This window comes from Lygodium microphyllum, chromosome 18 (assembly GCF_053477565.2).
Source record: "Lygodium microphyllum isolate KBCC chromosome 18, Lygodium_microphyllum_v1.1.10, whole genome shotgun sequence".
NCBI classification, from domain to species: domain Eukaryota; kingdom Viridiplantae; phylum Streptophyta; class Polypodiopsida; order Schizaeales; family Lygodiaceae; genus Lygodium; species Lygodium microphyllum.
Genome location: NC_141152.1, coordinates 141,819,019 through 141,842,167, shown reverse-complemented (window position 1 = coordinate 141,842,167; position 23,149 = coordinate 141,819,019). Strand labels below are relative to the sequence as shown.

Sequence of the window (23,149 nt, the reverse complement as noted above, 5' to 3'; positions counted from 1 at the left end):
TTGTCACTATTGGCTTTCAGATTTCCAAGGCAGATTTCTCACTTTATGTGAGAAAAACAGAGAAAGGTATTATGCTACTTGTCATTTATGTTGATGATTTGATTATGACAGGTGACAATGATGAAGATATCCTTCATGTGAAAATGCTATTGAAGCAGAAGTTTGAGATGAAGGATTTGGGAGAGCTGCGTTATTTCTTGGACATTGAGGTGATTAGATCACCAAGTGGGATACAACTCTTGCAGAGGCAGTATGGATTGGACATGCTGTCCAAATATGGGATGACAGGCTGTAAGCCTATTTCAGTTCCTTTGGAGCAGAATGTGAAGCTGAGCGCAGATGCAGGTGAGCTTTTGGAAGACCCTACTATGTACAGACGCATAGTAGAAAGCTTGATTTATATGACTATTACCAGGCCAGATTTGAGCTATACTGTTGGATTGGTAAGTCAGTTTATGCAGGCTCCAAGGAAACCGCATTTGGATGCGGCTAGACGCATACTCAGGTATGTGAAGTCCACATTGCAGTATGGACTATTTTATGAGACTCGGGTTCAGATACAATTGCATGGATATACTGATGCTGATTGGGCTGGTAGCATTTCTGATAGACGATCTACCAGTGGATATGTGTTCTCTTTTGGGAGTGCTGCAGTCACTTGGAGCAGCAAGAAACAGCCTACAGTTGCCTTGTCCAGCACAGAGGCTGAGTACAGGGGTGCAGCAATGGCTGCATGTGAGGTAGCTTGGTTGCATAAGCTACTTTATGATATGCATTAGCCTACAGATGGGCCAGTTGTCATTTATTGTGACAACATGAGCAGTATACACTTGGCAAATAACCCAGTCTATCATGCTAGAACAAAGCACATTGAGGTGCATTATCACTATGTGCGGGAGAGGGTTTTACTAGGTCTTATTGATCTAGTTTATGTCAGCACAGAGGATCAGGTAGCTGACATATTTACGAAGGCATTGGCCGCAGAGAAGCTGCGCAAGTTCAGAGACCTGCTTGGTGTGCAGGAATTGGGATTGAGCTCGAGGGGAAGTGTTGAGATATCGAGCTCCCCTCGTGATATGCCAGGGTGACCGTTGTGCATTTATGTTACCGACTTGTCAGTTGTAGATACGGTTGGTACACCGCCCATAAATAATAGCTAGATGACAGCTATCCTTATCTACTCTAGTTCGTGGCTCAGTTAGTATGCCACCGTAGTTAGTTGTCTTTGGTTTGAGACCCATATATAGGGTTCTTCTATTTCTTTGTATGTGACTTTTTTTTTTTGGGCTTATACAACTAAGAAGAGAAAAACTGTTTTCAGCCTCCACCCTTGTATGTATTCCCCCATTGTGCAAGCAAGAAAGCTACAAGTGAGACTCCTTCCTTCTCTTCCACAATCTTGACACTCCTCATCCATTGTTGCATCCCAATGAGCATGACCAACAACATCCTCAAAACAAGTGGGCTCAACATCCTCAACTACCTTCAATATATAAGCATAATGGTGAGCTACATGACCTTCAAAACCAAATCTTTTAACAGGGTATATAACCTTGCTAGATTTGCATACCACTGGATCACTCTATGGAGCCTTTACATTACTATATGCTCTCTGTACACCTAGTGTTTTGACTCAAGTAATACCAAGCTCACTATCTAAACTTTCTGAACCACTAGAATCTTCATAAAATCCCAAATGACTAGTAGATGTATTATTACCATCCAACACTTTCTTCCTTCCTTTATCTTCACCTGCAACACTTCTAAATCCACCTGAAGATGTGGGGCTACTCCTAGTCTCCTAGACCAAGGGCTAATTGTAGATGTAGTACCAGATGATGTTTCTAGTCCACTAAGGCTCTGTGATTCTTGTTTTTCTTTTTGCACATAGCTATCATGATCATTATCATAATCTAATACATCACTAGTAGGTGTATACCAATTGCTCAACTCATAAAGAATAACATCCTTGCTGATGACTCAAAGAAATTGGTAGGTGAATACATCCGCAAAAGAAGGCACAAGAAGAAGTAAAAGAACACTAGCTAATTGAGAAAAGTAAAAGAAACACGACTTTAGTATAATGATGAATTTTGTTGGAATTGTATTAGATTTTGGGTCTATTTTATTTTCTTTAAAATTTTGTTATTTTTATTTAATTTTTTTAACTTTTTTGTAAATAAATATTTTCATGTGAATAAGTAGGAATTGAAGTTTTTGGCTTTGTTATCTATTTTAGATTTTTTTTCAAAATTGAATATGCTCACTCTGAACTCACATGTGATAGGGTTATCACAACAATACTCTTTCTGCTCTAAAGAGTATCCAATAAAAACACATTTTTCAACCTTTGGATCAAGCTTTTTTCACAGCTCATCTAGCACATGAACATATGCAATACAACCAAATACTTTCAAGTGTGATCTTATGAACTGTAGTTGTGGGAGTTTTGTTCATAATATAGATAGCAGTATGAACAGCTTCAAATAAAAAATGTTTTGATATATTCTTTTTTGCCATCAATGCCCGTGTAACTTTTGCAATAATATGCCTATTTTTTCTTTCTGCAATTCCATTTTGTTGTGGAATATACTTACAGATAAATTGTCTCTTTATCCCATGAGACCTCAAGAAACTACTTAACTTATTAGAGAGATACTCTACCCCTCCATCTGATCTCAAGCACTTAACTTCAAGCCTACTTTTGTTTCAATAGCCACCTTAAAAGATTTGAATTGCTCAAATACATCACTCTTTTCCTTCATGAAATATATCCATAGCTTCCTTGAACAGTCATCAATAAATGTGACAAAGTATTTATTACCACCAAGATATATATTTTGTGTAGGCCCCCAAACATTTGTATACATAACATTAAGTATATTTCTACTCACTTTTCTATCATGCGAAAAGGGTTGTCTTGACTGCTTATCAAACTAATACGCTTCATACACTTTATGAAATTCTGTAACTCTAAAAGAAGGCAACCCTATAACCAATCCTTTGGACTGCATTAATTTCAACCTTTACACATTTGTATGTCCAATACGTTTATGCTATATTTCAATTTCCGTAACTACTCCTTTTTCTTTAGTATGCATAGCAACATTCATTGCAAGAATTCCAATATCTAAAATGAACATGTGACCAACTCTACTTCCTTTTACGCCCAACTTGCACTTGTCATTAAAGTCTTCTACAAAACAACCTTTTCTATTAAATCGAACCTGCAACCCTTACTCTACTATTTGGCTAATACACACTAAATTCTTTGTGATTGATGGCACATGTAATACATGTGTCAGTCTCTTTGTCTGGCCATTATGCAAGGACAAGGAAACCTTTCCAATGTGTAAAATTGAATAGCATGAATCATCACCCATTTGCATATAACCTAGATTTTATAAGTCTTGCATCTATTCAAGCCATTCAACATGACTGGTCATATGATTGGATGCACCTAAATCACCATACTATACATCATTATGTGTCCTCTTTCCTGTAACAACATTCATAAGATTTGTATCATCACATAAGGCTGGTGTAGAAGACATCAAACCGAGGAGATGGCAGCTCAGTCAAAAGGATCATAGCCATGTCTTTGGAGGATATTATCCAGCCAAGAGAGGCAAGATAATCCCTCATGCCCTCCATCTTCATGATGTGCTCCTTAAGAGAGGATTCATCAAGACTGAGCATCCACAACTCCATGTCCATAAGCTCATCATGACTCAAGGTGGGGAGTCTACCCCTTTGAATGTGCAGGTGTCAGTCATTCAAGGAGCTTATGGCCTTGTCCACTAAAAGAAACAAGAAAAGGGCCACTGGACATCCGCATCTAGCATACCACCACAAGTCAGATTGCTCAAATCTAGTGCCTAAACACTCTGCATTAGAGCATCCCAACCATTTGATACATACCACACGTTCATCAATGTTTGTAGTCACCAGCTCAGATGCAAAACAAAGCTTCATTATCAGGACATAGTTACCCTGGGAACATACACTCAGATAACCTTTTACATGGGTGCAGATTTGTCTGACAATTGGCCCTAGTTTTTCTTTTGGGAAGGTTACATGACCACTCCTCCGAACTCTTTTCTTCTGGCACTGTTGTACAGGCACATTTCAAGAGCTTAACCTCCCCTTAGTCCCTGTCCACACCAAGTAAACTCTTCCATAGCAATCCTGGCCTGCAATCTTACTGCTCCTGTCTATGATACATATCACATGCTTTAACGGATCAATACTATTGTTTGATTTCAATAGTTAAAATGTTGTACAGCATGTTGGAGGTCCTTTGCATTTAGACATATTTTTTAAAGTGATAGAAAGGAGAATTCATTGATGAAAAGACAATTGTTGGAGGTTCCTTAAATTAGAATATGAAGCAGGAAAAGGCAAGATTGTTTTGCAACAAATCAGTGTGTGCAGATGTTTGGCCTGCAATCTTGCTGCTCCTGTCTATGACAGATTTTTCTAATGCCATTTAGTAGAGAAAGAAACTACGTAATGTACCTTTAGTTTCCAATGCATGATAAACCCAAACATGGTGTTCAAAAGTAGAGCTATTGGAGACCAGGGACGGGTGACTGCCACAGATGACACAAGAACAAAATTTGGGACCTACAAAATAAATAATTGTCATTCTTTGAAAAAAAAACTGTGTATAACATGTTACACTCAATGCCATTGTTGCATTCACATGAAGACCAAGTTTTGAAAGAGAAAGATATAACCATAAACAGATTTCCTACTTTGGCAGCAGCGGCAGCTTCACTTAGTTTCTTTACTCCTAAGTAATCCACATTCTTGGGTGTATTGGATTGAGACCCTGGTAATCTCCATCCTTCTGTTGCACCAACACTACATACAACTGCATCTATGCCTTGGCAAGCTGGCTCCAAAGTTTCTTTTTTGGTGACATCCCCATGTTTGAAATTGACTCTTTCAGATCCTTCACCTGATCCCAGACCAGAAAGGACACCTAAAATGTCATGTCTGTAGCCAGAAATTTCAATAAAATCTTATGTAAAGCAGCTGTACTTTGCTACATGCAATTAAAAAAATAGCCACTCAGCACAATAATGAGCTAGAATGTTAGTTGAACTTGCATCACTAGTATTAAGTGCAGGTTCCTTGCTAGCTCCATTGATTTGTGCATCCAGTACAAGATCCCTCTATGGCAAACTAACCTAATCCATAAGTAGACAAGGGGTATTATGGGTTCACCATCATATGAGTTAGGCATACTCGATTGGGCTGCACTAGCCTTGGTTGCATCTTGCTTAGTTTGATGGATGTGACTCCTATTTTGTGTTTTGGGCTTTTCTTGTTCTAGAGGAATGTGTTTAGATTCTCTATGCAGCTCTAAGCTAGTAGAGGTTGAAGGTTTCTTTGTGCTCATTTGCCCATGAGCACTTTCTTGGATTCTAAATTGGGCTCTATGGCTTTTTCTTTGGGTTTTGTTATTAGCTTTGGGCCATGTCTCTGACCAACCTTTGCGCATTGTACTTTGGGGCTTGAGGTTTCGAAGTAATCCATCCACTTGGTTTTGTTGATGTCATACCATTATTGTTCTTGCTTGCCATTTTCTTCTAGGCCTTCTTTTCACATTTTCCTTCAACCCGTTTGCAGGTTGGAGTTCCTAGCGAGCTTGCGCTTCCTATCTCACTCTTCATTTGGGTTTTGGCTCTTCTCAATGTGCATGCATTGGTGCTATTGTTGTGATCACTTTGCTAGCTAAGCATCACTCATCGGGCAATCTATGTATATGTGCGTTACGTGACAATCTTGGAGCCTTAGGTAAATGCCTCTTTTCTTTACCTGCATCTCATTAGGTTTACAAATACATTCTAGTCTTCCTTTATTTAGAATGTTGAAGGTTCTCTATATGGTCAAGAAGCAACAAGATGAGGTTTTCTTTGAGATGGCAGTCCCCTAATAAAGACACCTTTAAGTTTTACGCCTTCGGAATTCGGGATTCGAAAAGTAATTTAGCCTCTAGTCAAGTAAAGAATGTGCTTCTTAGCCTTTAATAGACCTTAGTTTTTAGTTTTCACACATCATGTACATAAGGCTTCTTTTTGGGTGGGCACCCTAAACCCTTTTAGTGCCTATCTTCTCCACTTACAATGGCTGGTCTTTTGACCATCTTTTGACTAGGCCCTCATAGCTTGCCTAGGGAATTTTACAATGCATGCACAAGTTTCTTCTATTTAGCCTATAGGATAATTTTATGCACACTGGCTTGCTGGACATTTTAACTTTGCCTACACGTTCATATAATTTGCAGAGGAATGTGTTGAGAAACCAAAATTAAGACTAGCATTACATATTAATTTACAGGTACAAATGCCTAATTTTGCTCCTTAATTCAGCCCCAAAAGCCTTTATTTATGACTAAAAGTCTTTTCTTACCACAATAGGATAATGCCCAAAAGACCCCTATAAAAGGGCATATTGTGGGCATCCCTAATAGTCACTTTGAGACCACTATCACTTTTGGTGTCTCTCAACCACTCTCCCTCTTCTGCAAGTGCTGCCCCCTTCCTATAGGCATCTAGTGGATGCTATCCCAATAGAGCCACTACTGACTTGGTGCATATCCTAGAGCTTCCACCATCTCAAATTGGTTATCTAGTGTTGTGATGGGGCTAGCCACTACTGACTTGGTGCATATCCTAGAGCTTCCACCATCTCAAATTGGTTATCTAGTGTTGTGATGTGGCTAGCCACAAATTTCTATAGACAGCTATTTTGGCAAGAGAGGGTCTCAACTTGTGCACTCCGATGCAGAGAGTAAGTGCCGGATAGTATCCATCACTGCTATTAGATTTTTTTTAATTTTATTTTTGCAAGTAAAATGTGGCTGATTATATTACTCAAAAAACTAACTACAACAGAGTGCTCATGCTCAACAGACTAGTTGGAGCTGATGCAAAGTCACCAATACATCATGTATACAAGTCTCTCAAGGCGGTCTGGGGGAGATGGGGGCAAGAAGCCATTGGGGGGGGGGGTGGTTTTATATCGCCAACTGGGGCTGCCTACCTGCATCACGAAGAATAGACCCTAGCTGCCCCAAGTGCGCATGAAGTGACCTTGGAGCTCCTGACGAGCCCTACACTCAGCCTACACCTCGTTCCATCGGCCGCGGAGGGAGTGGATGATGGAGGTCCAAAGCTCTACTAAGGTCACATGTGCTGAAAGTCTCTCTCCGCTGAAGGCCTCCTGACACCGTGTCTTCCAGATATGCCATCCAGTAAGACTTCCTATGATCTCCCATACCTCCAAGCAGTCTGCTGTGGGCTCCAGTACCTGGCGGATGGGTAGAGCCTCCAAACCGACCAGTGCGCACGACCCTATCTCGATAATGAATATCGTGTCCTACATCCCAGCCTCATACAGAAGGTGATGGCCCTCGCTGACTACCTGCCAACAAAAAGCTCTGCATGAGATACATCCAAGGCTGGGTGCTATACAATGAAGGATGCGGCATGCTCCCCTCCACACGAGCTGCGCCTCCTCACATGACCAGAGGGCAGTGCTTTGGGGTCCAGAGTCTGCTGTGTGCAGCGCTTACAATCTCCCTCCTGCATTTGGGCAAGCCAACTTCCCACCGCCAATACTCCATGTGCCAACAACCATAAGTAGTACAACACCCTCCTCGGCCTCCAGCTATCCCATAGGTGGCACCAGAAGGTCCGTCAAAAGGGCTCCGTGATGCTGTGCTCCGCCCAGTGTCTGCTACATGATGACGCAGTCCATATCCTCTTGCATCAGTACCTATCCTGGCAGTGTACTCTAGGAACTTGGATGGCTTCTCAGAAGCTGGCCATTGTTGAGACTCAAGCTCATTTGTCTTCTGTCAGTTGTTTACCTTAGTGAATAAGGTTAAGTCATACTGGCTTAACCATGATTAGATCTAGGTCAGTTGATCTTTGAATGTGTGTTGTACATACAGTTGACTTTTGTGTGACTGTGTGTGGATGATGCAGAATGAACTGAAGGGAGCTGTCTGCTACCCTTGGGCCTGAGCCTTTGTCTCCATCTTTTTCCTTCAGAACTCTAATATGGTATCAGAGCTGACTAGGTAGTGCGCTAAGTCTGCAAGAGCAGACTCATCTAAGGCTGAGAGTGCCCAGCTTACTCATGTTCTTCTGAGCATCAGCTGGGAAGAGCTGGACCGAATGCAACAAGAGGAAAACAGATATGGCAATAGCCAAATGATGAGTGCTGAAGTGAATCAGTTTCTGCACCAATGTCTCTGTTCATTGTTCAGTAAGAGCAAGGTGGATGCAAAATCAACAAAGCAAAGAGCACACCAGGTCAACGGAAGGGTGTGAAAGATCGAATCACAGAAGTCGCTACAGGATTGATTCAGAGCACGCAGTAGTAGCTGTGCTCGTCTGCCGATAAAAAAAAAAATTAAAAAAAAAACGCAGCTCGCTGATTGCGAATTCAATGATGCAAGGAGCACACCAAGCGAACAGCGATGCTCTCGATGTAGCTGCACCCGTCTGCTGATGACACAAAAGCAGGATATTGCAGAGTTTTTCAAAGAGAAGTGGCATGCCAAACTAAGGCTGCAGGGTCAGGACAATGGTGGGAGCATGACGATAAGCAAGGGAAAGCTAAAACCGGTAGCGTTGGACTATAGCTGATAACACCACGTTTGCTTCTAGCATGGCAAATGTCTGCCCTATACAGTTGCGTGGTCCAATGGAGAAGGGCAAGAAGACTCCATAACTGAATGAAATTTTCTGTGTCTTGGAAATCTGTGGTGCTCAACATAGCAGCATTTCAAGAAAAGAATAGGCACATGTGTCTTTGTCTTCAACTGTAATTGGACAGAGCTTGACAAGAATCCAGCATCCAAGTCAAGTTCAGTGTGGTTATTCAAGTCAACTTGCAGGTGAATCCACTGAGCCCTGTCAGACTGCGACAGTGTGTGATTTTTTTTGACAAGAAGGGAAAGCGCCCCCGCAGCATGGCAAAAGGATATATGTAGGACATGATGTGCACAGACGGACAAGGACGTGGAGCTGAACAGATAGCAGTGCCTCACTGAATGTTCACAGGAGAGGCAGAAGTCTAACCCATATGCCTCCAATCACAGGAGGATAGATGTCAGCTTGCATAATGTGGCAAAAATCTGTGAAGAAAGGCTAAATAGAAGAATGTTGGTGGCGCTTTTAGCGAGAAATCCATGTCATGTGTACTTGGACAGAAAGGGTAGCCACAGGACGAGATCAGTGTTGCCTTGAGATTCTCACCACACGGTTAGGAAGGCATGTGTTGGTCTATCTGCTGTGCTAGACAGACTGGTGCTTCTTGGTGCTTGTGGTATAAAAAGTGTAGAGCACTTGGTTTTTTTGTCTTGTATGCACATTGAGCTGAAATAAAGCAGACATCTGAAATGCAGTAGTGGTTATTGGTGAAAGATACTGGTTGCATTACAAGTTTTTTTTTGCAGTGGGGCTGACTGTTAACAGTTTGCAGCAAGCATACAAGTATTGGGTCTATTGAGTTATGTATTGACTCCCAGAGATTGTGACATATAACTGCTGTGGTTTATGGCTTGGTTGAGCTGAGAATAACCTCACTTGGATATAGAGAATATATAGCTGGTTACTTACAGACTGCTGATTACAGATTGCTGTCCGTCATTGAATGCTGCATATGCCTACATGTCTACTGATCAGACAATGCTACTTGGTTGGAATGCTATTACATTTAATACTTTGCCACATGTTTAGATATGTACGACATTGTTGTGAACTGAAATTTACTGGTTTTGCAAAGCTGAAGACCTTGAAAATGGCAAACACAAGAGAGAAGGATACTATCACTCAGATAGTTGGTGAGAAGCTAGACTACAACAATTTCGTTCTATGGAAATTCAGGATGTCTAATTTTTTAATTGGAAGAGGCTATTGGGACCTAGTCACAGGTCTTGAGATGAGCCCAAGCTACCGGAAGATAGACCTCCAACACAGGATCAGTTGAAGGCACACAGGACTTGGTTGGAAAAGGCCAGCAAGGTCTTGCATTGGTTGTCACTATGTGTGTCAGACACAAAGGCTATGAAAATTGCAAATTGTACTTCCCCAAAAGCTGCTTGGGACTTATTGATGAAGAATTATGGGCATGTCACTCATGCAAGAAAGACACAACTGAAGCAAAAATTCAGCCACATATCCAGGAATGGAAGGTCTATTGAGGACTATGTCAGTGAGATCAGATCCATTGCAGAAGAACTAGGATCAATTGGAGCTGAAGTTGAGGATGATGATTTGGTAGCCACTACCCTCCATGGACTTGGACAGGAATATAAGTAGTTTGATACTTCCATTTCAGTGCGTCAGGAGCAGCCTGACTTTGATGAACTTGTAGCACTTCTTTTGCATGAAGAAGTGAAACTTGGACTTAATACAAGTTCTAGTGGGTCTAAAAACAATGTCTTCTACTCAAATCAAAGGGGTAGAGGTGGAAGAGGAAGATCAAATTTTCGAGAAAGAGGTGCTGGAAATGCATATGCAGCCCGTGGACAGCAAGCTACTGGATGGAAAAATAGGCAGCCTCAAGCAAATAGAGGTGCCTCAAATGCTCGTGGAAGAGGAGGTTATTCACCTAGAGGAAGAGGCACTTGGCAGCAGCCTCAAATGAGTCATGGACAACAATCAAATGCAAATAAGGATTGCCATTATTGTGGCAAATACGGGCATGTAGCTAAGGATTGCTACAAAAAGCAGAATGATCAGAGAGCAAGAGGGAAGCAACATGGTAATTATGCTTCTTCTAGTGGTATGCAGGAGGATGACAGGTTGTTTGCAATGCAACATGTGAAGAAAGGGTTTCCTATACACGGCAAAGCAGATGATGTATGGTATATAGACTCAGGGGCATCTAACCACATGACTCCTCATGGAGAGTGGTTTGACACATTGGTAGAAGGTGCTCATGGATATGTTTGCACAGGGGATGATACGCAACATGACATTATGCATACACGTATTGTTCCCTTGATGATGCATGGTGACAGGAAAAAGAGTCTCTATGATGTATTACATGTACCCTCCATAACCAAAAACTTGCTTTCTGTGGGACAAATGGTTGAACAAAATCTACAAGTTAGATTCAATAGAGATGGATGCTACATTGAAGAGTATGGTCAAGGATGCAAACTCATTGCTAAAGGCAAAAGAAATGGCAAGATGTTTACATTGGATACGAAAATTCCAGCATTGAATGCTGCTATGTACTCACATGAAAATGCTGCAATAAGAGACATTGAGATATGGCATAAAAGGATTGGACATGTAAATGTTCAAAAGTTGAAGAATATGCAGCATAAGCAAGTTGTACTTGGACTTCCTAAGTTCAAGCATGCGGAATTGGGACATGTATGTCAGTCTTGTCAATTTGGAAAGCAATCAAGGCTTCCATTTATGAGGCATGTAAGCACTACTACTAGACCATTACAGCTTGTACATTCTGATGTATGGGGACCCTCACAGAATGCATCTCTTGGGGGATCACGTTACTATGTGTCATTCATAGATGACTATAGTAGGTACACATGGTTGTATGTGCTAAAGCACAAGAGTGATGTCATGGATGCTTTTCAAGATTTTAAGAGACATGTGGAGAAAGAATTGGCTTGCTACATCTCATGCTTGAGATCTGATAGTGGTGGAGAATATGTTTCTAAAGACTTTGATCACTTCTTGGCAGCTCATGGAATTAAAAGGCAATTGACATGCAGGTACACACCACAACAAAATGGTGTGGCAGAAAGGAAAAACAGGGTGATCATGGAATCAGCTAGAGCCATGTTGAATGAGAAAAGCCTACCAAATGCATATTGGGCAGAGGTTGTAATGACTGCAGTGTATGTCATGAATCGTACACCAACAACAGGTATACATGAGGTGACTCCTTATGAGAGGCTTTATGGGATAAAGCCGGACATCAGCCATCTTAAGGTTTTTGGATGCTTAGTATATGTACATGTTCCAGATAAAAAGAGGAAGAAGCTCGATCCAAAGGCAGAAAAGGCCATCTTTATTGGGTATGCACAAGATAGGAAAGCGTACAAATGCGACAATCCTTCTACTCATGAGACATTGGTCTCAAGAGATGTGGTATTTGATGAGCTGAAATCATGGCATGAGAAGAAGATCACTGTGATGAATGATGATTATAGTTGTCAAGAGCCGTATGTACATGCAGGTACAAATGAAAGTGCAGAAATTTCTGGGCCTTCTAAAGATGCTACTACATCAGTTAGTCCTTGGACAGGTAGATTGAGGACTTCAGCATCTTTGTCCACTGACACGGGTATGTCAGTGAGGGGGAGAGATGTGGATAAAGGCAAAGGAAAACTTGATGATGTTACAGGGCCACTCACCTGTGGTTATGATTCACCTGGTATTGACAGCTTGGATAGTGAGTTTGGTATTCCATCAGTTGTGACTCCTGGTGTGAGACATAGATATATACCACCTCATGAGAGAGGAGAGTCTCATACTGCACCTCAGTTTTGAGGAGATCAGAAAGAGTCAGGAAGCCTATGGATAGGCTTACATACAGTGGTTACACAGTGAGACACTATGCATATATGGCAAAAGTCACTAGCTTCAAGGAACCCACAAAGTTTTCTGAAGCTATTTTGGATGATCATTGGTGTAAGGCAATGGATGAGGAATATTCAGCATTGGCTGAAAATGACACTTGGGATTTGGTTGAATTGCCTGAAGGAAAAATGGCTATTGGTTGCAAATGGGTATATAAAGTGAAATGCAAATCAGATGGCACATTGGAAAGGTACAAGGCAAGACTTGTGGCAAAAGGGTATGCACAACAATATGGTCTTGATTATGAGGAAACATTCAGTCCTGTTGCTAAAATGGCAACCGTGACGATAGTGATTGCTTTGGCAGCATCTAAAGGATGGAGTATGTATCACATGGATGTGAAGAATGCTTTTCTCAATGGTGATTTGGTTGAGGAAGTATACATGGATCAGCCCGAGGGCTATGCACATCCAGATTTTCCTACATATGTGTGTAGATTGAAGAAAGCATTATATGGGCTGAAGCAAGCACCTAGAGCTTGGAATGCTAAGATAAGTGCATGCTTACAAAAACTTGGTTTTACTATGGGCAAGGCTGATCATAGCCTATTCACAAAGAAGACAAGAGCTGGTTATGTAGTATTAGTCATCTATGTGGATGACTTAATCATTACAGGTGATGATGTCACAGGAATTGGAGAGATCAAGGAAATGTTACATGCTGAATTTCAGGTCAAAGATTTGGGAGATTTGAAGTATTTCCTTGGGATTGAGGTTATCTCTACATCTCATGGTACTTGGTTGTTGCAGAAGCAGTATGCACAGGATATGTTAACCAAGTATGGTATGTTGGATTGCAAAGCATTGAGCACTCCATTGGAACAAAATGTTAAGCTACTTGCAAATGTTGGGCATGAGATTGAGAATGTCACTATGTATAGACAAATGGTGGGTAGCTTGATTTACCTTACCATTATTAGACCGGATCTTAGCTATTCAATTGGACTGATTAGTCAGTTCATGCAGAAGCCTATGAAGCCACACTTAGATGCAGTGAGGAGGATCTTGAGATAAATAAAGACTACATCAAATTATGGTCTATTCTATAAGCATGGTAAGCCTTTGAAGCTTACAGGATATACAGATGCTGACTGGGCAGGAAGTACCTATGACAGGAGATCTACTAGCGGGTATGCATTTTCCCTTGGTAGTAGTATGGTCAGCTGGAGCAGTAAGAAGCAACCTACAGTTGCACTCTCTAGTACTGAGGCAGAGTATAGAGGTGCTGCACTAGCTTCATGTGAGGCAGCATGGCTCATGAAGCTTCTTGATGATTTGGGCATGCAGGAAGTCAGGCCTGTCACACTCTATTGTGACAACATGAGTAGTGTGCTCCTAGCCAGTAATCCTGTCTATCATGCTAGGACTAAGCACATTGAGGTACACTATCACTTTATCAGGGAAAAAGTGATTGCAGGTGACATTGATTTGGTCCATGTGAGGACAGAAGACCAAGTTGCAGATATCTTTACCAAGTCATTGGGTAAAGATAATTTTGTGCATTTCAGAGAGTTACTTGGAGTCAAGTATTCTACTTGAGCTTGAGGGGGAGTGTTGAGACTCAAGCTCATTTGTCTTCTGTCAGTTGTTTACCTTAGTGAATAAGGTTAAGTCACACTGACTTAACCATGATTAGATCTAGGCCAGTTGATCTTTGAATGTGTGTTGTACATACAGTTGACTTTTGTGTGACTGTGTGTGGATGATGCAGAATGAACTGAAGGGAGCTGTCTGCTACCCTTGGGCCTGAGCCTTTGTCTCCATCTTTTTCCTTCTGAACTCTAATAGCCATACCCACTCTCCTGGATCCCACTCCAGCTCATCAAGTGGTCTGCCCTCCCAGATCCAAAGGCGCCACTCCCTGAGCTCCTTCCCAAAAACATAGGGGTCCAATCACCATGTCTTTCCCTGAAGGCCCACCACCCGAATCCTCCTCCACGAAAGGGCGGTAATCCCCTCATCCTGCTGCCCTCTGCCAAGGGCCAAACATCCCCCCTCCTGAACGATGAAGAAAGTCCCCTGCGGGGTGCCACCCACTCTACCTGCCACCTAAAGGGGGATGCCTGTTGGTGAAAACCTAGCTGCCCATACCTCCCCGGGCTCTATCAGCTCACGTATCCGGGGAGCAAGCCACTCCGGAGGTATTGCTGTGTCTATCTCCCTTCTCCTCAACTTCACTCCTCTCTGGTAGCCTTATACTCACTGCAACACCTCCTCGTTTGCCATCTTGTACACCTCCCGGATGGTACGAGCCGGGCTAGCCTCCCACCCACCAGCCCACTGGATGTGAGGGCGTTCACCTATCTGTGCCCCTTCCCGATCTTTGACGTGGGGTTCCATATCACCAGCTAATGGTCTATTTTCTCCAGGAAACTTGGGGACTTCTGGATTAGGGCCATTTGGAGGCCCTGCCACACGCGAAGTAAGCTGCGAAGGAAAGGTGATCTGGGAGGGGTGATCTGGGCAGATGTGAAGATCCATCTCAAGGACGGCCTCCACTCCCCGCCAAGCCTCGGTCTACAGTCCTGAAGACCCTCCTACAACAGGACCTTCCAGGTCTGGCCGCCAAGTGTGAGACCGTGAACAACTAGCTTGCCCAAGAGGGCCATACTTTGATCCTTTGGGTCGATGATCCCAAGCCCTCCCTCTCACCTATGTCATATGATGGTCGCCCACGCCACCTTGGCCCTAGAATCCCTGGAGCCATTAGACCCTGACCAAACAAAATTCCGCACTAGGCGGCGAAGCTGCACTACGCACAATGAGGAAAAGCACCAACACTAGGCGATGTACCAAGTTGTCACTAGGAGGACCTGGTTAACCACCAGGGCTCATCCGGCTAGTGAGAGATGAACCATGCTCCAATAGGTCAGTTTCCTCCAAATACAATCTAGGACAGGAAGAAACTGCTGGGCAGGAGTGATGTCGAGTCCCACCTGGAACCCTAGGTATCCGACGGTCTGCCCTCTACTCACCCATCTAAATCCCAGGTGGCACCCCACTCCGTGCTGGAGTCCGGGTCTGTGAGGAAACCAACCGACTTTCGCTCCCGCTCCAAAGAAAAACACGTCAAGAGCCAGCCTCGCTCTCTCCAGAATCAACTCATCCTCCTCTATGTAGAGGGTTGTATCGTTTGCGTACTCTGAGTCTAGCATCTCAGTCTCCTCTGTCACTAGAAGTCCGAGGCCACGTAATCAACTCACACGTGACCTAAGGAATTGACACATCACCTCTGTGAAGAGTACAAATAGGTATGGGGCTAGGGGGCAACCCTATCTAATCGATCTCTCCAGCCGAAACCTCTCCCCTCGCCTTCCGCCTATGAGAACCTTGCTGGTGGCCAATCTATACAGGGCGGAGACCCCACGAATCCAAGCCTGGGAGAATCCCAACCTCACCATGGTGCCATCTAGAAAATCCCAATACACCCTGCCATAAGCTTTCTCGAAATCCAAGAGTAGTACGACCAGTCTCTGCCCACTGTGCTAAGCCCACTCTGTTGCCTCAAAGAAGGTAAATACATTGTCAAGGATGCTCCTATCCTAGACAAATCCTGTCTCTGTGTCATGGATGATATGTGGAAGCATGGGACGTAGTCACCTATCAATCATCTTTGCCAGTGCCTTATAGGCCACTGACAATAAGGTGATCAGTCTCCACTGGGAGAGCTCCAACTAGTCTCCCCCTTTGGGGAGAAGACTGATGAGGCCTGCCGAGAGACTCCCTAGCATCTTCCCTGAAGTGAAAATCTCCTTGAAGGCCCTCAGTAGGGGGTCCTTCACCACTTTCCAGTAGGTAGTGAAGAAGGCCTTAGAGAGGCCATCCTCCTTCGGGCATTTTTGCCCATCCTGTGTATGGAAAGCCTCCTCTAGTTCCTTCTCTGTGAAGGGGGCTAGGAGGGAGCGTCCCATCACCTCTTTGACGAGGGACGGGATGTGATCCCATACATGCTGTCTACATCTCTGTTCTCTAGCTCAAGCTGTCTATTGCTCGAAAAGCCACGTGTAATAGTCGGTGGCAATCTCCATCACCTCATCTGGGCTAGAAGGGATCCTCCCATACTCATCCCGAAGGCTGCGTATCTGCTCTCCTACAGTGCGGGGCTAGTGACCTGGAAGAACTCCCTGCACATCCTGTCCCCCTTCCACGCCTAGAAGGCTGCTGAGGTTTGGAATGAGAACTCCGAGCACCTGTCTTCAAGGCCAGCAATGGCTGCTCGTGCGCGCACCTCCTGCGCGTGGAGGGTGGGATCCCCTGGTGCCTCCTGCAATAATCTCTGTGTGGCTGCAAGGTCCCTCCGGAGTGCTCTCTCCTCCTCCCAGCACTATTGCCTAGTCTATATGGCTGCCTCTTGGCAAATTCTGCTCGACTCGGCTAGGACCTTTGCAACCTCCTCTACTATCCGGTCCCTCTTGTCCTACCCTCTAGTCCAAATCTACTCTATCTGTCTCGTCATCTCCTCCCTCTTATAGATCGAGTCAAGGATCCGACACGATCGTGTGTCTAGGGCGGATGCTAGCGGGTCAAGCGTCAAGAGAACCAGGCAATGATCGGACAATGTGGTGCTTGCCAACTGCTCAATCTGGCCTCCACGAGAACCTCCCCACTCTCCCACATAAAACCTATCCGGCCGCTCCAACAGGACTCCACCTAGCTGCCTGTATCCCCAAGAGAAGTCCAACGACCTCTCCCTCCTGTGGAAGGCAAGGTCAAGCATCACGTGCTTCGACTGCAAGCAAAATGACCTCCCATGCCTCCTGCTCTTCCCCAACCATGCCCTGATAGTTTCTACCTCTACCCTACTGGTCCTCCAAAGCCTCCAGGTTGTTGAAATCTCCTCCAACGATCTAAGAGTCCACCTTTGGGAGTCCATCTGCAATCTCCACCCAGAACCTGCTGCGTACCCTAACCTCCATAGGGACATAGACATTGAGGACTCCAATGCACGAGTCCCCAATATCCGATCTGATCCATAGAACCCTTCCTGCCACTATTGTCCCGTGATCTTGTACACAAGCGGTGAGACTCAAGACAATAGAGGTGCATACGCCTCCACTCCTGGCGTGGGCACCTAAGGCGTGCTCCCAGTAAGTGTGCGAGCTGCCTAGCAACACCTTTCCTACCCGCTAGGCCTGGGTGGGGTTAAGCTTGTGCTCCTATAGAAGCAAGATGTCGATCCATTTGGCTAGGGCAGGCTGCAGCTCCTGCCAAACAATCAACTTTCTAGAACCACATGCTCCACTATAGTGGAGGCTATTCACATTCCAAGATACTAGGTGTAAAGTCATGGGAAAACCGAATAGGCATCTATTTGCTGTGGATGCTCCTGATGATAAGGAGAGACTATGAGGCATGCAAGTGCGCTTTGCCACCGGTCTGGACGATGAACTCCAATCCCCCATGGTAGCCCTCGGCCGGACCATAGGGGTGATAAATGCTCTAGGTGATACTATCAGTGCATCTATCAGCCATGCTAAGAATCGCGACTCTATACACTGGTAGAAACGGGTCGCCTGTGCTAGGGGCCACTCGATCACGTCCCTCAAAGCTCTCCACTGTGGGGGGGCTCTAAAGATAATGCTCAAGTGTGGGACCTTGGCACCAGCCTACCAGTTAATGTCCATCATGCAACCAGGCCATTGTTGTGCAAACAGTGCTAATCCTTCATCTCCCATCCACTGGGAGATGTGATCCACCACCTGACTCTTCAACTCCTCCTCAATCTGTGTGGTCGTCCATTCCCCTAATAAGTAAGAGGCTTGAAGAAAAAAGGCGTAGTTTGGTCCATCCGATGGTGCTACTAGATGGACCTTGCCCCTCCTAGACTTACGAACCACGAAGATCCCCACCTCTAGAGGGAGTGGGAACTCTCCGCGCTCCGCAACTCTCAGGTAGGACCATGGGCCACTGCAAAAGAACTCCTGTGGCAACAATTGTGCCTGTCTCGGGAAGGTATAGCGGGTGGCAAGGGCGGATGAGCTGGTGGCTGTGTGGAAGGGGAAAGACTGCTGGTGTGCACAGGAGGTAGGTGTGTGTGGCTCATCACCTCCTGTGGGAGGAGGGGGGGTCACCTGAACCGGGTGTGGATCAGGGGGGGTGCTCGGTAGGCGGGGTGATGGGGGGGAAGAGGATCGAGGGATGGTGGGATGGACGGAGATGCATGGCGGGTGTGGGGGGGGGGGGGGGGGAGGGGAGGGGGGGTTTGAGGGGACTGTGGGGACTTAGGCAGGGCGGTCTGTGGCGCGGGTGGAGGATGTGGGGGGCTGCAGTCTTGCCGGGTGGGATGGAAGGGGGGGGGGAGGGGGCTGTGGACTGCTCTGCCGAGGGGGCATCACTCGTGGCCTGCACCGTGCTGACTAGGCTGGGTCTGATGAGCTGGCTACGCCCCCCCTGCTGTCTCCCTCTGTGTTGTCTCTAGACCTGAGTAAAGCCGTCAACGTCCACCAACTGGCAATACTCAATGGCAAGGCCGGGGAAAAGGAGGGTGACTGGGTGCCGAAAAAACGTGTTGTGGAGTGCAAACGCCTCCACAGTAAAGCCACTGTACCAAGGGACCATGTATATGACCCCTTTCGTGGATGCATATGGTGCACTGGCGAGTAACTTGCGAGCTGCATCCACCGAGCTGAGCCGAACCACGAAGATCCCTTGGCCCAATAGGACTGCCTCAATGATCTGCGTTGTGCTGATACACAGCGTGGAGTAAAGCCCGTCCCGAAGCTGGGCCCCGGCTAGGGAATATTCTACTACTTGACCATAAATTGTTGTTTCAATTAGCTCCAGCTCTTTAGCTCGGACCGCTAAGAGCTGCTCCTCAGAGAAGACTACACGCAAGGTGTTTGACTGGGGGGCACTAGAAGAGTGCATCGGCATTTGACCAGAGGTTTCCACTGCGCGTCCCTTCTGAGAAAACTACCAATCACATTGTGGTGCTACCTGAGGGGGGAGAGTTGCTCCAGATAGAGGGAGCAATTGGAGGGTGGGGGGGATCAATGGCGAGGGGGGGGGGGGAAACACTGCTGTTTTTGATACAACACGGACAGGTCCGAGGTTGCGGATGGGGGAAGCGCGCCGGGGGGGAAGAACTAGAGCAAAAGGTAGCCTGGGGGGGAAGGGCGGCAACGAACGGGGAGGGGGGAAGTCTCGCCTGGGCGGACTTAGGGGGGGGGGAGGGGGCAGTCACGCCTAGGTGGACAGGTGGGGAGAAGTGCCAAGTGGGCAAAATGGCCAGCCGTGTGGGTGGCCAGAGGCGGGGGACAGATGTCCAAGAGAAGGACAGAACGGATAGGCGGGGCGGAAACGGGGGGGAAGAACAAAACGGGCCGTGATTTGGGGGGGGGCACGAACTGGTGGAGCGAGGGGCGTGATCCCCACGAGGGGGCGGGCACGAGTAGGCGGAGGCGTAGGGCGTGATCTAAACGGGGGGTGGGCGTGATCAGATGGAGCGGGGGGGGGGGGTAGCGCCGAGTGTTGTGACAGTGCTGAGCGTTTACCTGAAGGTAGTTGGAAAAATAGCCTACATAAAAGAGCTGCTATTAGATGAGATGGGGCATTCCCTATTGAGATATCAAATTCATTAAGTTCATTATATTCTATTATTCCTATTTTGGTTTCCATTTACAACCCCAAAAAGGCTTATTTGTATCGTTTGTTAGTGTTAGGACACCACCCATGAGAGTTGGTGCCACCCTAGATAGTTCAGTGATTCATGTGCCTATAAATAGGGCATGGGCATTTGTCACTCCACACTTAGTTTCTCATTCATTCTTCTTCACACACCTTCAACCTCAGCCCTCTACCATTGCTGTCCACACCCCTACCTTGGTGGATACCTCAATTAGCAGACATCAAGGAGATTTTGTATGATACTACTCCCTCTTCTACTCAAGTTCGAGAGGCCACATCTGGAAGCCACCCTGCCTTTGTTATATTGGAGACTGAAATAATTTCTTCAGCATCGCCCGTGGCATTTCCTTTGTCTTTAGATGTTTTGGAGGCCATGATCCATGAGTTTCTTGATTCCCTTTCTCTCTTAGAGAGGGTGCGACATCACTATTTGCTGTGTTTGCTGTTTTCTACAGCAACTGCCTGTCTGACCTTCATCAAGGTTGCGTTAGCTGCTGCTAGACTTCCTAAGAGGGTGCCAGCTACATTTTGGGATCTATCAGGGTATATGACAGTTTTCAACTCATTTTCTTTTCTATGGTCCTAAAGGCATGGGAGTTTGGGGGTTAGTATTTCATCTAGCATAGTGTATTTGCTGCATTGAGCATTATACTTATTCATCATGTAGATTTCTTTCATCTTTTGTGTTCATTGTCTCTATGAAGATATGCTAGGGTTTACATTGAGGAAACACAACATGTACAACCAAGACTAAAACACAAAGACTCAAACAAAGACAAACCCTAAACGCAAAACACAAAAACTCAAAACTCAAACACAGAGACAAACAAAGAGAGAGGAAACTCTGAAGTGAATGAATGCTATATGAAGTGTTGGATGCACAGTGGAGAAGACATGGTCTACAATGGTAATGGTTGAGAAAGAGATAAAACATAAGCAGTAGTAGAGAGTAGAGAGTGAGTGATGCACGACGTGTGGGTAAAATAAGTTGTGTATCTCTTTTAGATTTTTAGATAGATATATGTAAAGTACAAGTGCTAAGGGTGTGTTCACACCTGAGCATATATAAAAGGCACGGTGACCCTTTATTCCCAATAACCTCCCACCTAAAGGCAGCATGCCATTAGGTTGAAGAAAAGAATCAACTAAGTCTAAGTATACATAAAGTTGAAATACATATACTATCCAATTCCCATCATCTATCGCCAATGACTAAACCGCTATGCTGGAAGATCCTTCGTGAGAAGATTTACAGAATTATCGTCTGTATGTACCTTGACAAGCTCAATGCTTTTGAGGTCAAGTATATCCCCGATAAAGTGATACTTCACCTATATGTACTCCGTCTTTGCATGAAAGATGGAGTCCCATGCTAGCATGATAGCACTCTAACTATCACAATGGAGGACAAGGGTCTCCGTAATGCCAAGCTCTCCCACCAAATGTGAAAGCCATAAAGCATCCTTGCATGCCTCAGTGGGGCAACCATATAGTTTGCCTCTATAGTAAACAATGCAACACACTTCTATAGCCATAGTTGCCTTCGTATGTGGTACGGATAAGTTCGTACGATGCGAACCATACAGTACATATCCGTATGAATTCGTACGATATTTTGGGCCTGTTTCGATCACGTCGCCTGTGCGTCCTGCGTCATGTGTTTCCTGCGCCCCCGCTTTTACTCCGCCTGCCTACGTGGCACTTTTTGGGGGGTGGGAAGCCTTGGATACCTCACCCCACCCCCTTTTCCAGCCATGCACTCCCCTCCCCAGCCCTCTTTGGATTCCTTCTAGCTGGCAGCCCTCTCTTTGGCTGTTGACCCCTGTTTGACTGTTTGAACTTTGACCCTTGTCTCATCTACAAAAGGTGCTCCTCTCCTCCATGCTTCCACACCAATTCAGCAAGCACTTGTGACTTACCATTCTCATCTTCCTCTCTTGGATCTTGTTTCTTGAATGGACTTGTGATTTGTCATTCTCGAATCTCACCTCCCATCCCCTCTTTCCCGCACCCTATGGAAGCATTTGCCATTCTCAAATCTCATCTCCCATCCCCTCTATCCCGCACCCTATCAAAGCATTTGCCATTCTCATCTCCCATCCCCTCTCTCTCACTCTTGCTCTTTCAACTTTACCCAAGGGCACACCCCTCGGGCCTCTTAAGTCTCCCTCTCAACTTTCAAGAGTCAAGACTCAAGCATCTCTCTCTCTCTCTCTCTCTTTTTTTTTCGTAAAAGGTAATTGTATTAATTACGAAAAAAATACAAGATTACTTGATTACAAGATACATGATGACACTAAACCATCATGTGAAGAGGATCTCTCACTCTTTCTCTCTCTCTTTTTCTGATTACAAGAGACACGAGGGCCCTAGGCCAACGTGTGGGGAATCCCCGTAGTAATGCACTAAAAAGGTCACACCAATCATGGCAATGACCTAGAGGCAATTGCCATATGCCAAGGATGCAAATCCTCCCGAGGGAGCAAGTCGGAGTGTCGGATGAGATCTAGCTGCCAATGCAAGAGCCCTTTAAGCCTGGCAATATGTCGCGGTACATTAGAGGCCGAATCAAAGAGGAAAGCATTGCGCGTGGTCCAAATGTGCCAGCATCCCCAGTATCTGAAAAAGTGAAATAAGATCTTCACATGCAACTGTGGCGGTGTGGGATACTTCGGGCGCACAAAAACCCAGTCGAAAGGAGTTAGTGAGGACCCCACCACCACGCCAAATGTGCGACAAGAGTGACCAGATATTCTTGGCGAGCGGGCAAGAAAGAAAACGATGTTGGGCCGATTCCGCCGGTGTGGTACAGAAGAAACAATTGCCATTCGAGATGCGACGCTTGGCAAGGGCCGAGGCAAGAGGAAGACCACCAATCATCAC

At 45.3% G+C, this 23,149-nt stretch overlaps 1 protein-coding gene across 5 annotated transcripts in view; it reads right to left on the bottom strand.

Annotated features, from left to right (window-relative positions):
- Window positions 1-23,149, bottom strand: part of LOC148021456 (uncharacterized protein At5g02240-like) — a 199,211-nt gene that overhangs the window by 31,828 nt on the left and 144,234 nt on the right. For 4 of the 5 annotated variants that reach the window (XM_087699345.1, XM_087699344.1, XM_087699342.1 and 1 more), the window contains exons 3-4: window positions 4,758-4,963; window positions 4,519-4,626 (exon numbers count right to left, since the gene is read on the bottom strand). In XM_087699345.1, the coding sequence (XP_087555471.1) occupies window positions 4,519-4,626; window positions 4,758-4,963 (314 nt within the window). The remainder of the gene's footprint in view (window positions 1-4,518; window positions 4,627-4,757; window positions 4,964-23,149) is intronic. The other variant, XM_087699346.1, reaches the window with a different exon arrangement.